The following is a 17,011-nucleotide window of genomic DNA, read 5'->3' as shown; positions in this document are numbered from 1 at the left end:
TGGGTCAAGCACACAGTTCTCCCCTTTTCTTCCTTCTCTAATTCCTGGGCGTACTGTCCCTTTTGTTTTATCTCGGCCTTGAAAGTTGACTCTGCTTCTTTCATTTAGATGTGTCAGCTGTAACTAGCAGGCAGTTGTCTTAATCTCTGACCCTCAAGACTTGTGCCCTCCTCAAAGCATGAGTGTTTGCTTTTACTTTAGGACTGAACAGCGTTAATGGCTAACATCCTCTTCTCAAAATCTGATTTTGCCTTGACATTTTCCTTCTCCTGTCAAGCTTCTGTATGGCTTTTTTACCCATTGAAGTACAAGCACTTCAGAAAGGAAACTCTATTTTTTCTCAGAATATAAATGAGTCAAATGAGTCACAGAGGTAAAAATGTGCAAGCTAAGAACATTCATCAGGTCAGTAACAGCTAAGAATAAAAACCAGGTCTCTTGACCAGAATCCAAACTATGTTGCATCACCCTACTTTAATCCACTGAAATCAGTAAAGTAGATGACTTTTCAAGTTGCTGGTCAGTACAAGAAAGAAAGGCAGGAAAAGGTATTTATGATGGAACATAAGCTGTTGCTTGCATATGTGAAATACTTAGTGGCTAGACTGTAAGTTAGAGCACAAGAGTACAACAAAAATTTCCTGTTTCTAATTAACTGTGCCATAGGTACTAGAGGTGGATTTTTTCTTTCTCATTATCAGTTATATGTGTAAATTTTTGTTGCTCCCCACAACTCATGCTTGGTAAAGTGACCAAGCATGGGTTGAGTTGATGACCCATCTTCTACTTGCCTAGCCAAGAGTACTTGTCTTCTTGTTTGCATAACCCCTGAGGTCAGCGTGGCATGTGACTCCTACCTAGTAACTTATGTCCAGAAGGGCTGCCTCAGACTGAAGGAGCTCAGTCCGAGTCTCTTGCCATTTCTGTGAAGCTGGGCTTAGACAGAAGAGAGACAAAGGACATCTTGATGTAACATTCAGTTAAAGCTGAGTGCATTCAATAGCCTGAAACCAGGAACACCCCTGTTGTCAGGTAGTGACTCCTAAATTAGATTCAATAACACATCACAGGAAGACAATCTGATGATTTATTGGTATCTAGTTAGGATGAGAGAGAGGAGGTGAGGCTTGAAGCCAGATTCCTCAAGCCCAACCTCAGGCTGTAAAGGCAGGTGTCAGTTTGTTGCTCTCCTGTAGACTTGTGTTGAATTAATTCAACAACCACTGCTTAAGGCTATTTTCCCAAGTCTCTTCTACAGCTTAATGCCTGGGGCTTTCTTTCAAAGTACAAGAGGGGGTTTAAATTCCAGCATGAGACAACTGAATCAAGGTCTTTCATTGCTGGGGAGAATGCTCTGCAGTGGGGATAGTGGAAGAGAGGAAGAGAGCGAGTGTCAAAAAAAGAAATAAAAATTAAGCTAAGGCTTTTGCCATCTGTCCTTTCAACTGGATGCTCTTGCAGACAGCTGTGTTTGAACACCTGTTTGAAGTTGCCAATTACTGGAGTGGCTTTGACGATGAATATCTTTTCACAGATCCACTTAAAAGCAGCTATTGGTTCATAACTATATTTTGTGAATAAAGTTATATTTCAAATATACCCTTGTCCTCAGAATTCCATTGTCACTTTCTGTCTGGCATGATGACTATTTTGAAACACATTCTACTCATCTAGCCAAGGTGCTTACTTGTATTTCGTATTCTCCTTCTATCATGTTCTAGACTTGACCTTTTCACAAAAGTACCTCATAAAAGAATTCTGGGTATAAAAGTTAGATGAAGTCGGATGACATTGGCTGTTGGCAAGTAAACTAATGCTTGGCAAATTTTACAGACATATGCATGGGAAAGGCTTGCGAGTGACCCTTGAAAGCTTCTATTATAATCAACATAGAATTAGCACTGCAAAGACGTCTTATTGACACCTAGGTGTGATGAAAGTGGAAGTGAAAGCTGAAGGAAATATACTGAGACAGCTGACATTTTATGCTCTTTATTTTAAAGCAGGTGGATGACCACCATTTATGAAATAAAGCAAAAAGATCCCCAGTTTCAGTCAGATGCAAAAAAGTGCCATCTCTTCAAACAACAGACTGGCTTGGTGTTGGTATGCCATCATAATCATCTGAGTAGTGCTGATACTGGTCAGTCAGAAGAGGCTGATGCAAGTCATCTTTATTTTTCTTGACACGTACGATACATGCAGCAGCAGCAAAGATAATTGCAACAAGAACCAGTGCAGTCACTATTGCAATAGTTATCATCTCTGTGACACGGAGAGCCCGACCTAAAAGAGGGAAAACAAAAGGAAAAGATATAAAAGAAAGTCAAATAATATGGATGAATACCTGAAGTTCAGACTGGAACTCAGCATTTGTCATTATTCACTGAGTTGGGGAGTAGAAGTAAGTAAAATTTTGTTTGATAATTCTTGTTCAAAAATATGAGAAGATTTAGTCTATCTTGCCTCAGTCTATAATTGGTTCTGGACCTTTCTTCTGCCACCTTGTTTGTGAGGATTTGCATTCTCTACAGTGAGTTAATGAATCTATTTGACATAGGAATGAGGACATTCTGCAAGGTTAAGATCCAAATGAGGACTTCTCCTAAAATTAGGGTGGGTACTGGGAACTTCATGGTGGAACAGTCTCTGACCAGTAGTTATGCCAAATCCTAAGCAAACATCTGGAAAGTAAGGTAGGAAAGGAGACAAAGGACTTTACAAAGACAGCAAATACTGTTGGTGAAATTTGAATAAATTTCAAGAGACAAAGATATGAAGGAAAAAAAGGAGAGGAAGTATCTAGGCTGCACAGTTTACCTGGCCACTCGACTTCATAGCTGTATCCCAGGTTTTCTGGTGCAGTAACAAACATTTCATTATTGGTTACTGGAGGCCAGAATGGCACCATGTTGTACTGTCGATTATGTCCAATAGGGGCATTCTCCAGTGGGTATGTTGAGATATCTATATTTGAAAGTCAAATCACACTTCTGTAAATAAATTCAAAATAAATTGCACTACTTTATTTTTTTTCCAGCTCAGGGTTTTGAGTACCCTAGAATTCTTTTTCAGTTGTTCCAGAAGGATTTGTTTCCTGGTGTGGCAGATATAAAGTAAGAGTCTCTATGCTGTCCAAAACCAAGGCCACTAGTGTTATCTCTGGTTTTGAACAGAAATGGCCAGTAAATTTTTAAAAATTTTGCCCGTGTTGGGCTTTTTGTTTCTTCTCACTTGGAAAAGGAGAAATATGTCAAAGACTTTTTTCTACATTCTTGCTACGCCTGATTGTAGCAGTGATGAACAGGAGGACAGTTGATATAAATTCCAGTGGATTTTTTTTTTTTTTTTTGCAACATTATGCTAAATGAGAAGGAAGTCAGCTGAAATAAAAATCAAAACAAAACAGAAAATCCCCAAACCAAACCAAATCAAACCAGCAACAACAGCAACAACAAAACTTAAAACATAACAGAAAGAAAATACTTTGTGGTAAGATGATGCCAAACCTTGCGATAGATCATGTAAGAACCACAAGGGGTTACAATTGCTCTCTGAGAGCTGATGTGAGAAAATTCAATGAGGCAGGTTGTGGAAGCTGCACAAAGAAGGCTCAGTTGTGCAGCAACAGCTGCCTTCTGTAGAAGAAGGAAGAGGAGTATAGATTATCCTAGGAGAATAAAATTGCTGCATTGTGTGGAGGAATACAGTTGCTGCATGATGCATAGACATAAGGGTTAGACTGAGTTTTTCCCTAGCCCACTGATGTAAGTCTCCTTCCTTCTTTATTTTTTTTCTTTCATTCCTTTCAAATCCTTCCTTCTGTTGCTCCTTTCTCCCTCTTTTTCATTTTCTCCTATATTACCTTTTTCTGTTCTTTTTGGAATTAAAGAAGCAAGGGCAGAAATGGTAGCTATTTCCTTTAGAAGTATATGGTGATGGTTATTGAATGCTGGTAGTATATAACAAAGGTGGTGAAAATGAATGTGTATGGCACCTGTTCTTCCTTTGGCAAGAAGAAAATAGTTATTTACTCCACACAACAGTGGAATATCATTCTGGGGTTACAATGTCCTTGCTCTATGGAGGCAGTGTATTCCCACATACTGTTTTCTTGAATTGTGGCTGCTGTGTCTGTCCAGGTCCCTTCACAGAGAGTGGTCTGCAATTGGATGTCAATGGGGTGAGGAGGAGAGCTTGCTTGTTACTACTTTGTCTTTGTTAACAATATTAACTCTTGAAATTCCAATCCTCTCTCCTAAATTTAGGGGCATCTTGCTGTCCCAAAAGAAGGAATTGAGTTTTTGTGGCTACAAAGACTGACAACCAGCCATCCTGCCTCTGTCCATGAGAACATCTTACCTGCAGAATGCCGTCTCAGCCACTCATCAAAAAGAGCATCTGTAAATGTGTGCAGGAGGACAAAAATGGGGTCATTTGGTGATAAATGAGTTTGCCCTCCTGTCCCATTCAAAAATAGATGAGCCAAGTTATGAAGACTTCGGACTGCTGGGTCATATTTTCCTGAAGGATCACTGTACCCTGAATATGCAAACAAAGAAGAAAACAAAAATTACAGTGAAGATTTTGTTTGGAAGCTGCAATCTCAGATTAATACTTTTTTGTTTTCTCTGAAATGCATTCATGTTGTTATGTTGCTTTGCTTGAAACAAATGGGTAGCTAATTCTCTACCTACTGACATTTGGGAAATGTTCCTGGAATGCATAATTTTCAGATTAAAATAGCCTTTATGAAAGAATTCTTGGAATGTGGACTGCAAAGCTGCTGGGTTCTACCACAAAAATGGCCAACATAGCATGAAAATAAAGGTGTATATTTAGGCCCTAAATATCTTTCACCATAGTTGCATGAGTTTTTTAACTGCTTACTAAAGCAGATGTATCTTGACATTTACTCTAATGAGCTAGCTGTTAGGTTTCCATACATCACTTCCATGCATACTGGGAACACATACTGGAAATCTTCACATGGAGTGTAGCTTTCCTTGTGCCCAAAACCTCGTAATCCTCAAGTCAAATGTTAGGATCTGAAGCATCATGAAAACTCCTCCTGTGTTCAAGCTTTGGACTATTGTTCCAGGGAGGGATACATACAGTTAATTTTTTAAAGCCATGTTTGGACACCTAGGTATTGATAGGCAGCAATTTGAACTGTTACTTTTTAATTTTTCCTGTTAAAAGCTCTGGATTAATAAGGTATAGAAGAAGTTGTTAGGATGCTGTCTGAACAGTATAAATCAAATGTTTAGGCTCTTTTTTCTGTTTGGGGGGGGGGGGTGTGTATATATGTGTCTTCTGGTGTTGGAGAGTTTAGTTTTAAATGTGCAGAGCTTATAGAAGAACAAGAGTTTTATGTCGCAGAGAGTAGGGCTAGCATGTCTAGCAGTAAATCCTGTACCCAGAGTTCAATTACTATTTCAATACTATTGCCCTAAGTACTACCACAGCTTTCAATTTATTTTCATTTCTTTTCTTTGTTTTAATTCTGATCCAAGAATAACTGCTAGAAGCCATTGTTTCCTTCATTTAGGGATGCAGCAGCATCAATCCAAAGGCAAGGACTGTGTTTTCAACAAAGACAACTTACTAATTATGTGCCAAGGAACTGAAGTTAGTTTTTACTTAGTATACCAGCAGCAGACTCGTGAGACTTTTATGTATTTTAAGAGACATAAGCTATAGCTATAAAGTAATTTACATAGAGTTTATTTCTGCTTAATAGTGAGCTAATACTTAAAGCTAAGAACAATGTGTTCTTCTTGTCCAACAGCCTGTCTCAAAACTCATACTTCCAACAGGAAAAAGTGGTAAGTCGGCTCCCTGACTTATTTGGAGTTGTTCCAAGTCTTTTTATTTGTCATGTTTACCTTCTACTGTGTTACGGAAACTGTCTGTTGAATTGGAATAAAAAGGAGGAGTGTCAAATACACCAACTTCCAAACACTGAGCAACATCCTCAGGCTCTGGGAGACGCTGCACCATAGGTCGTGCTACATTTCCAGCAGGATTCCTTCGGATGGGACCACCCTCAGTACCTGGAAATGGAAAGAAGAGAGAAAACAAGGTTGGTGGACCAGTAGGCCATGAATGAATCGCTCTCATGACTGAATCATGGCAAAAAAAAATCCCTCAAAAGTTATATTTTCACTGAATGAACTGGTCAGTTCCTTATGTTTTGCAAAGAATGCTCATGGGGCCCTGTGTTCTGGATTCTCTGTTCCAGGATTTAAAATGTCATCTAGAAGCTTTTTACTGAAGTTTGTTGTTCTCTAAGTGATTTAGAAAAATTTTCTACAGACTTTCATGTGATTTCCTGGTGAAACCTAGGCCGACATTATTGAGGGTGTCCTGATAGAGTAGCTGGGAAAAAGATTATGTAAATTACTAACCCAATATTGGGGGATTCTTATTTTTTGCCCCATATTTCCATGATGATGCTTATATGAAGAAACTTACTGGTATTTTAAAAATTATTTTAATTTGGGTAGGTATGTTAGAATGTGGTATTACTCACATTCAAAACATGGTGCACGTAGTTATTATGGGGATTTGTTGGATGTTTCATTTTAGGAACAGAACGGCATGAAGGTGATAAGTGGAGTAGTCAGAAGAAATGTTAAGCTTCAGTTAAGAAATAAAACTGCCAGATGTAATTATTTATGGTGTAAGAGATGAATTGGTACTGCATAAGAAGGGAAGGCAAAGCATTTAATCATTCTTCTTCTACAAGCTTCTGATAGTATGTATTATCTCAAAAGACTGATGAAACATAGATCAAGAATATTCAAAAACCACTTTAACATCTTTTGGCTGGAAAAAGCAACTACAATGTTAAGCATTACATTTATTTATTATTAAGAGAATTTTCTCTCAAGAGATCTTTCATCATTCATGCTTACTGTTACAGATGGTTCCCAAGGTTTCATAATCTTCCACATTTTCACATAGCACTCGCCACTGAGAGAAGATTGAATTCTGGCTTATAAGAGAGACATCAAAATTGCTTCTAGCTCCCATCAAGTCATCTGAGCAGATATCACATGTGTTTTGTCCTGTTGCAAAGTTCCAGTAGGGCAGTCCAAAAGTGGGGTCCTGTAGCATGTTCTAATCCATATAAATATGGTATTACTATGTGTTTGACACAGACAGCTATAATGTTTACTGCTAGAAGAATGTTAAAATAACAGCTAAATACATCTTGGTAAAAAGTCAGAATCCTGCCTTATAGAAGAGAAGACCTCTATGTAAAATTCATGTAGAAGCTTTTGGTAGTTTTTCACATGGATACCTTTGTTCAGCAGAGCAGATAGCTGTACTACTGAACTGAATCATGGATCTCCCCCACTAATAAGACAGTACCTCTGCCACAAAACAATATTGTGAGCAGTGAGAAACATAAATTAACGCTGAAACCCCATTTTCCAAATATTTTTAATGGCCTGTCAGTGAAAACAGTGTTTGTAGTTCACATAATAAATAGGTGTGGAACTGAAGGAAATAGAAAGAATAGGGGCGCCAGCTTTTCCAATTGGCATTGTTTGGCTCTAGTATGGGTTAGAGTTGGACAGTTCTGGAGTTAATGAGGCAAAATTACTTTGACTAATGATCAAGTCTACTGACATAAATAGGAATATATATTAAATCACAGAGAGATAGAACTTCTCAGGGCTTTCACTTAGAGAAATGCCACTGATGACAAATGTATGTCTTGGAAGGGAGTTTGTGCCTCAGCCTGATGTAAAGCAATTAAAGCTAGTGGAAAGACTGAAGTGATTTCAGACACTATTTAGTCCTGACCTTGAAAACTTAATTCTTGTTTTTTTAGGAAGGATGGTGGTTCATAAAATACTATACCTATTTTGTGAATAGGTCCACATAAGAGGGGGAAAAAAAAAGAGAATCATTGATTTATGGAATGGGGTATAACAAAACACTAATTTCTCTAACCAGTTACACAAACTAAATGTGATTCTGAATCCCTAAGCCATCTCTGTTATCACTTGCTTCAGAATTTCTGCTGCTTTCGTTAATGTTATTCAAGAATAATGGCCATGAGATTTAAAACACTACTGAAAATAACTTTGTTGGTCCAATAAAATATCTTATAACTGGAATACATCTTTTTTTCCATGAGATTTTTATGGAAATTTTAGGTTTTCTATTGCTGTGATTAAAATATTGTATTTAAACATCTCTATAAAAGTGACAGTCTGAAGCCTAAATGCACTCTATTAAATTTTGTATACCAAAGGGGTTACTGAAATTGAAGCAGAATCACTTCAACATGTAGGGAAACCTGCTGTCATTTTTGCCTATTTTAATATGGAGTGAAGTTCTTTAACTGTACAGAACATAGCATGAATACCAGTAAACATTTACAGGAACTTTACCTGCATGTCTCTTTCAAGCTGCAATAGATGGTACCTATGCCACGTGACAAAAGCTGGTCCCTCATGAGAGAAATCAACTCCTCCAAAACTCTGCTGCCCTGCACCAAGGAAAGTCTTCCTGACAGAATAATAATGCGACCACACAAAGTAGTTATAAATGGAGATATTCTCGAACTGAGGTGTGTTGCCATCTGGTCCAAAGATTTCTTCACGTCTTCGTGTGGCAATAACGATGTCAGGATGGACTGTCACCTTGGCTTGGTGTAAGGCATTCACAAAGCGATTCCTTTCTTCTGCACTTAGATCCAAAAGATTCCTTCTGACTGTGATAATACAGAAGAAGCAAGTTACCAAAGTAATAGACACTGAAGCCTGATCTCAGAGAACTTGTTTATCGTGTTCCTAATAATTCTTGCTAAGTCCCTTTTTCTTCAAGTATTCACCCTTTTTTATTGGGGGAACTCACTAAGCATAAATAGATAATGTTACTTATTTTGAGAAAATCTGAAATAAATTAAAAGAGAGCTCCAATCCTTGGAATTTTAATACTTTTAAGAGTACTGTTACAGATTATCTTTCCATTACGCTAGACAAAAGACTAAGACTACTCTGTCATACAAACCTTTCAGAACTTCATCCGATATATTCAAGCTTCCTGTAAGTAAACTTAAATATATCGGATGGAAATAAAGACTATAAACAGGAAATAAAGACTATAAACCAATTTATAATAATCAGAAACCCTCTGTTTGGCAATTTAATGAAGAATTATTTTTTTTATTCTTGAGCTTTGTAGGAAAAATGGCAGATTCACCAGTGAATTATTCTGAATTTTACACAGTACAGTATTATTTAATCTGAAATTCTCTGTTATTTTATCTCTTTAACCTGACATTATTAACAATTACCACATATTAGTCCTTTTTAGCAGTGCATCTCAAAATAATGAAAAAATGCCATTGTCCACACATAGAGAGTGAAACACTGTTGAAATAGCAGTGTTTTAGCATGAAGAGCTGAGTTCAGATCACCTCAGTCCTTCTTTTAGCTGGTCTGGGAAAATCTCTGACTAAGTTTAGACTAAGATAAAGATAGAAGTCCTCACAATTGTTTTTCAATATTTACTTATTGTCATTATGAAAAATACTGTAAAAATCCATAACTCATTGTCCAAATCAATGATCAATTATGTTGATACTGATCAATTATGTTGAAGAATCAACAGATCTTCAGCATGAATCTATATGAAGAATAAAAGTGAATTATGTTTCTTTAAAAAAATCATTCAGAGAGGGATGTTTTAGCTTCTTAGAAATTTAAATAAAGTCTTTCCTGAAACATGAATTTCATCCAAGGACAGTGTATCCTGAAACATATTTTTTTGTTTTGCAGAACTGAACTGACATGAACTGAACCTCGCCGCTGAAGTGATGGGTTTTTAGTTTTGTTGTTTTTTTGGTTGGTTAGTTGGTTGGTTGGTGGGTTGGTTGATTGATTTGTGGTGTTTTTGTAGTGTTTCAAGTGGAGAACTCTAGTTGTCCATCTAATTTTGATTTACATAGGCATCTTAACATTTTCATTCCTAAAGTATATGCTTGAACCACAACAAAAAATTGTGACTGTTATTAGAGTTAGTCATGAACTGAGAAGATATGAAGACACCAAACTGCATTTTACAGCAATTTAGTATGGGTGTACTGACAGTAATCCAGTACTTATTTCTAAAATCTGAGCAGATGGGGCCAATGGATCTGTGAATGGGCAAAAGAGGTGACCTCAGCGTGGAAACCTAGAGCATAAGAGGAAACTAAATTACACCTTTTAAACTCATGTTATCATGCATGACGTATCTGATTTATTTGGTGTTTTAATGCATTGTAAAGGATTTAATGTGAGAAAAGTAAAATGTGCTGTTGTATATTCTAGAAAATTACCTAAAACTGCTATTTGCCCGTCTCTAGTTTTACATTTGTTAAATGTAATTAACATTTGTTAAAAGTTTTACATTTGTTAAAAGTTTTACATTTGATAAATGTGTAACATTTATCTCTTGATTATTCTTCAGAGTTGTTATCATTGCAAAATAGAATAGGCCAGAATTTCAGAGCGTGCAGTCTGGTTTAGCATGCCCAATTCACAAGTAATGCTTTCTGCTTTCTAGCTTAGTTCTTGAAGCTCAAAGAATAGGAAAAAAAATTCAAAGATTTTTCCCATAGCCATCAATAAGTTATTATTAAGGAATTGTTGTTAAAATTTTGATTTGGTAAGTGGTCTTTGTTAACCCTTTCTTGGACATGCTCTTACATCTATGGAATGTTCCCTTATCTGGGGAAAACTCAGTGCTGATTTCTGTTTCTGCAGAAATAAACACTGCATGTTTGTGCTAGAGAGCTCTTGTTTAACATATCAACAGAACCTATTGCTCATTTTGGGGGGAATTATGGATTTTACAGGATTTCAGTAACATCTTTGAAGTTAAAAGTGTATAAATTTAAAAATAAAGATTGAAATCTTGTCCATTTAGATGGTTTTCAGATGAGAACAAGGATCTATCTGTCCCCAGGCCTGTTTGTCTTTTTAAATTTCCCTATAATATTCAATATATTTCCAGACCTGCAAGGATTTCATAACAATTTTAAAAAAAATTAAAGAACTGTTTAGTGATATGCTAGACTTAACTGAAACTGGAGAACTGAAGAAGGGCTTACCACACCCTGGACTGATTAATTTGAGCTTTCCACAGTCATGACTAATGTTTTTAAAGATATTGACAGCAGCAGGACAGTAAAAATATACCAGACCAGGTATATAGTTTAGAATTGTATTAAGGGACTTTGAATGAAAAGAACAGCTAAAATAGTCACAAGGTATTAAACCTATTGAGGTACATATTATTCCCAAACACACTCACAAACACATGTGCGTGCCTATATACATTGTTTTACTCCTAAATTCAAATAGTAACTTTTTTTACCAATATTGATGGCTCTACTCTTTAATGGTCTTTGATGCATTGACTGGAAGTTTCTTTTCTTCCTTTTAATGGATAGTAAGTATAAGTAATTTATACACATGCTGAACAGCTCCTCTAGCACCTGCCTTAACCACTTTAGCAACATACTAAAATGCTAAATAAATATAATGGACATTTTGTACCTTAAAGAGAACAAATCCACTAGGTCCATTTAGAAGCAAGCACTGACAAAGAGCAATTTCCATGTCATATTCCTGATGCTCTTACCTATGCTGATCTGTTGGCTGCAGGTAGGTCCGGTCCAGCCAGGCCGGCAGGACCCGCAGTTGTACCCGGAGAAGTTCCCGTTGCAGCGGCAGGTTTGGTTGAAGAAGCGGATGGGCCACTGCTCGCGGTCATCCCGCCCGTCGTGGATGTACTGCGGGCCGTGGGGCCGCGAGTCGACCGTCACCGGCACGCACCGACCCCGGCCCGTGGACACGCCGCACCGGTCAGTGCCGGGCCCGAACACAGGGAAGTAGTCTGGGCAGCACATGCCGCTCCTCAGGGACTCAACAGTTGCGCACTGCCGGGGGAACTGAGCTCCAGCTTGGCCCACCATGGTCAGAAGCAGTAGCAGGGAAAGGTGGAGCAGCGTGGGGATCCGCATGACAGCGGGTCAGGCAGAGCCGGCTTGCTCCCAGAGCTGGCTGTCCACACACGCTGATTTCCCCCTCCTGTGATGGAACACCCAGTTCCCTTTACGGAGAGAGAGAGGAAGCGAGAGAGAAAGCAGAATAAAAACAAGTGATACAAATTTCTGGGCTACCTGTTTCATCCCAGAAAATTCCTTCTAACTCTACACACTTATCTGAACAGACAAACAACTCTGACCACAGACACTAATGTTCTTCTCATTATCTGCATGAAAGATAGCAAATAAGTAGATCTATATTTGCTCACTAATTTCTAAATTCTTCCAAAATGTTCATTCACATTTTACACTTGCCAGACACATTTGCTTCACTGCTGCAAAGTTCTAAAGCCTAAGGCACCAGTTTTCTGAAACTTTTTTTTTCCGCCCCTCCTTCCCTCCCCTGGTTCATGCCTTCTGCATTTAACTAGTATATCTTGTTCTCCCTCAGTTTTCTTGCTGTTCTCCAGTGCCAGCTCCAACATAAAATAAAGCTATACTTCCTCATGCATTGTACCTGTTTTCTCTTCGTGGTACCTCTCCACTGCTGAGATCTTGTTCTATCTCTGCACGTTGTATGACTGTCTAACCTGAAATAAGCACGGCTAATTTCTCTCCTGGTTCAGTCTGCCTGCTAATCCTTCTTGTACCAACACAGAATGGCTTGGCCTCACCCTCCTTCCTCTCTTAATCCCCTTTCTACTTCAGTGCATTTCTCTGGACTTTAAGTACTTGAACAGCACATGATTTCTTTCATGCTTATCTCCTTGTGATTTTACAAGTTTTAGCAAAGGTCAGAGACAAATACTTGAATTCAAAACAGAACAAATGTGAAGTTGGTTTTTGTTTGTTGGTTTTTTTTAATTACTTGCAAAGAAAGGCTCATTTGAAAGCAGACAAAGAACAGTGGGGCAAATCACATTTAACAGACACTTAGAAAAAGTTCTTAAGATGGTATTTTCAAGATCAGGCTGAAGTAAGTGACTAAGCAATGTTATTTATAAAATTAAAGACTCCAATTTTTAAACTTAAAGCTTTAGTTTAATAATTTATTTAATACTAAAATAAAAATATAATTATCATATTCAAATTTCATGAAATACTAAGTTCTGAGCAGGTGCTATGAAGGGAAATCAAACAAAGAAATTGACAAATCTCTTAAATAAAAAATAGCTTCTTTAATCACCGCAAGGATGATTTCTGCTATGCAAAAATGGCCTTATTCAAGTGATTACTCTCTTTCTTAGCTTTCAATAAGGATGGATGTCAGTGAGGTGAGGATATGTCAAGTAGGGTGAAGATATGTCAAAAAACATCTTAACTGGCATCAAGACAAAACATTAACAAGTTTTCTGGGAAAAGGTTCAATTGCACTGTAACTGGCATCAAGCAGGAAATGGATTACCTGCTCTTTCTGCTTCCCTGTGTGCAAGTCATAAAGTGAGAATGCACCCAATTCTGGCAGAAAAAAGAAACATTTTTTTTGTATTTTTATTCTTGCCAACCAGCCATGCACCAGAGCAGTGAACCTTGCCCTCTGTGCCTTGTACAACTCAACATGCTTGCTTCAGGGTAGGACCTAGATTTTTAGTACACTTCTCTGTCTCTGTAATTCATTCTCCATTTGCAGACAGTAATATTTCCTAGTCCTCAAATGAACCTCTTTTCTATTCTGACTTCCACTTCATTCTCCATTTTAGCCTACATTCTCTTCTTTACTAGCTTATCCTGCTTCTTTCCAAGCTTAAACCTTGTCTCTTTGAACATGTCTATTGGGATACATGTGACACAAATTCACTGTTTTCACGTTAGAAGGTAAATCAGAGCTGGTAAAAAATCTCTTGAGATTTTATCTGAAAAGAACTTAAAGTTCAAAGAAGAAGCATACAGGTTTTCACCATGAATATTTAGCAAATACAGCAAATTCATAATAAGCTTTAAAGGGATAAATGCTGGTCCTTAGACAAAGCCCCAGTAAAACAGAGCAAACAGATGTACTGACTGTGGTTTTCTGGCATCATAAAACTTCCCCTCATAGTGATGCACATGATTTAGATATTTTGTAAACCTCTTGCACAGAAAACACCTATGAATGTTTTACGACAGAGATGCACTGCTGAGGATCAGAAACCCTCTTTGCCCACTGATGTTCCCCTGGGTATCCTGTTGGAAATCTTGCTGAACTGTTTGGTGGAATGCAGTCCTTTTTATAATCTTTATTTTGATGTTCTTGCCATTCGAGATATATTGCATTTAAAGACTCCTGCTCCCCTACTGTGCCTGGAATGATTTGATCTTGGAGATTATCCTAATGCACATCTGTGTTTCTGTGGCTCAGTTCAGAAAGGGCTTGTCCACAAAAGCAAGGTAATGAGGAAGAAGTCAATGTGTGAACACCTAGCTCAATAATTGCCTGTGTGGACTAAAAGACCCAAAAAGAGAGTTATTTAATATGCTATATGTTTCCGTATACCTTGCAACATTCTCTTTTTTTTTTAAACATCAGTTCTTGATGCTGAGAACAGATCTCTATGCAGACACACAGGTTTAGCTGTGGTAGTACCCTAGTCTACTGGAGAAGGTTATAAAAATCCAGCCAGTTCTATTTGTGCTTGATGAAACCTGAGTTACTGATTCTGCCTCACCCCATGCCATCAGGCCTACAGTCAAACATCAGTTCTCTGAGAGCTACCAGTGGTCTTTACTAAGAGTTGGAATACAGGCATTTGTTTGTTTAAAGTATAAAAACACAGTGTGCATTCAGAAGCTCCATTCTTTAACACATGGAAAGACATGTGATTGTAATGAAACTTATACATGCATTTTTCTTCCTATGAAACAGTACCTTTAAGAAGCATTAAAGGTCAGTGCCAGGAAACAGATCATTATCAATGGCACTCATGGAGCATATACAGCAGAAGATAATTGCCTATTTATGTAAACTCTCTCTTTGTAGTTATTCAGTTGTCATAGGCTTATTCAGTTCTACACATTTGAATAAGTAAACTACATTTTGAGATTTGTCTATTTCTTCTATTTTAGCTGGTACATTCTAACAGTACTATGTGATATGATTGTAAAAGAGAGCATAACTTACCTAGTTGTTTCTATTTTCATGAAGAGAAAGGGGAAAAAAGAAAATAAGAGCCTACTAACTTAATGTTTTTCTAGCATACTATAAGCAATAATCAGTTAAAACTACTATCTCAAGGCATCAGTAGAGAGCTGCAGACTTTACAATGGAAATGATGCTGGAGTTTCATTAACAGAATATGTGAATGCAAAAAAGTATTCATTTACAAATAAATTGCAAATGAATGAGCAACAAACAACAGCGATGTTAATTGATCTGCAGCCTTTAATATTCTGCTTCCATTCAGAAAAACAACCAATGCAAAACTTATTGCTGAAAATCTTTTACTGAGATTAAGACTTGCAGTGAAATTGAGACAAGATTTTCTTACTGATGTTTATCATGCAAACTATAGAAGTATATTATCAGAAGGAGCACATAATTTCATTTTTCCCACAAACCTTAGGTCTTAGCAAATTACTTTGAGCTAGAATTAATGAGTGCAGCTACGGACATCTAAACCTCAGTGCTCTGTTAAATAACCAATTTGCTGTGGTAGGAAGACAGTGGACCAGCCTCAGATAATGAAAATCAACACAGTCCCATTGGTTTTAATAAGACATAGAATTACAGTCAGGTGGAGGCAGATTGGCTCATTTGTGTAGGTTAACCTTCAGCAGGCTTATTTGTGACAAGAATACTACAAAAATAATGCTGACTCTTACAAGCAGTACTTCCCAGATAATTCTACTACCTATTGCCCTAGTCTATGTTATCTCCCTTTTTGTTAGACAATCGAAAACTGAACCAGTGGTGAATATAAAACTGCACTTAGTGCAACCTTATGAAATCAAAAATACCATTCCAATGAATAGAAATAAAAATATTTCCTTTTTACATTTGTTTGGAGTGAGCATAAGGTTTTCACACATTCATTAATTTTTTCCTCTCTTCCTAGTGTCATATGTTGTGTCAGATATGGGAAGTCCCATTGTATCTAAGACATATCTCAGACATGGAGCAATATTATTCATTTTTCTAGGAAATCATACATATACTGTCCTGTACTGTACTGCAAGATTTAACTATGGATTAATTTTAATTAAAGGAATATTATTTAGTCACTTTTCTTATTGGCAACAACTTTCTCAACTTCATCCAGCAGATTGCATGATTCTTACTAAGTACTTAAATTACTCTCTGAGAGTAGGACTGTCATATTTTTATCAAGTACTTATTTTTTCTTGCAAATAAGGTAAATTCTAAATTCTACTTTCATTTTGAGAGAATATGTATAACTTTCTTGAAAGCTGGACCAACTATAATTCCACGTATAGGAAAGATAAATAAAGCAAAGAAGATTTTTATCAGAAGTTTTGATAGCCTGATTAAAGAAAACAAAACAAAATTAAATTAAATATTGATACTGCTTTTCTTTAAAGTATCAAGTTTTTACAATAAATCTTACAAATGCTGTAAACAATTTAAGCTAAAGGAATAATTTTAGTCATACCTACTCCATAATATGTTCTATTCATCTAAAGTTTTAGGCATGTACTTGAATGTGTGTTATAATGCTAACAATTTCTGAACAATTCCTCCATGTTTTTGTTATTCTGGAATGATACCAATGAGCTGAAGTATGGCTGAGAAATGAAATTGGCCTGTAGTTGCTTCTGCAAAGTAAAGTGCAGAAAATTTACTCTGTATTTGTAGTTCAAAAGTTCACCTTCAGCAGGGAAACGTATAGGTAATTGGAGTCTTTATTGCTTTCAACAAACACAGTCCAGTGCCTAGAGAGATCTGCAGTTTCAAAATGATGCAATAGAGGTGACAAATGACTGCCTACAGAGAAATGAGTGAGACCTAAAAGAGTGTTG

The 17,011-nt window shown here is 37.1% G+C and overlaps 1 protein-coding gene across 1 annotated transcript; it reads right to left on the bottom strand.

The window, feature by feature from the left end:
* Positions 1–1,976: 1,976 nt before the first annotated feature.
* TYRP1 (tyrosinase related protein 1) lies at positions 1,977–12,090 on the bottom strand. The gene is made up of 7 exons (XM_063180027.1): positions 11,653–12,090; positions 8,412–8,734; positions 6,921–7,125; positions 5,889–6,056; positions 4,363–4,542; positions 2,821–2,967; positions 1,977–2,286 (listed from the first exon to the last, which is right to left on the bottom strand). Exons 1-7 carry the CDS (start codon positions 12,032–12,034, stop codon positions 2,081–2,083), a joined length of 1,611 nt encoding a protein of 536 aa, XP_063036097.1. The 5' UTR covers positions 12,035–12,090; the 3' UTR covers positions 1,977–2,080.
* Between the last annotated feature and the right edge of the window lie 4,921 nt (positions 12,091–17,011).

The sequence above is a fragment of the Melospiza melodia genome, chromosome Z (assembly GCF_035770615.1).
Source record: "Melospiza melodia melodia isolate bMelMel2 chromosome Z, bMelMel2.pri, whole genome shotgun sequence".
NCBI lineage: Eukaryota > Metazoa > Chordata > Aves > Passeriformes > Passerellidae > Melospiza > Melospiza melodia.
This window is presented reverse-complemented; position numbering and strand designations above follow the sequence as displayed.

Coding starts and splice junctions, on each gene's coding strand:
- TYRP1 (XM_063180027.1), bottom strand. CDS start 12,034: ATGCGGATCCCCACGCTGCTCCACCTTTCCCTGCTACTGCTTCTGACC. Junction 6,057..6,920: donor CTTGGGAACCATCTGTAACA/GTAAGCATGAAT, acceptor TTCCATTTCCAG/GTACTGAGGGTGGTCCCATC. Junction 2,287..2,820: donor CTATGAAGTCGAGTGGCCAG/GTAAACTGTGCA, acceptor TCCCTCTTTTAG/GTCGGGCTCTCCGTGTCACA.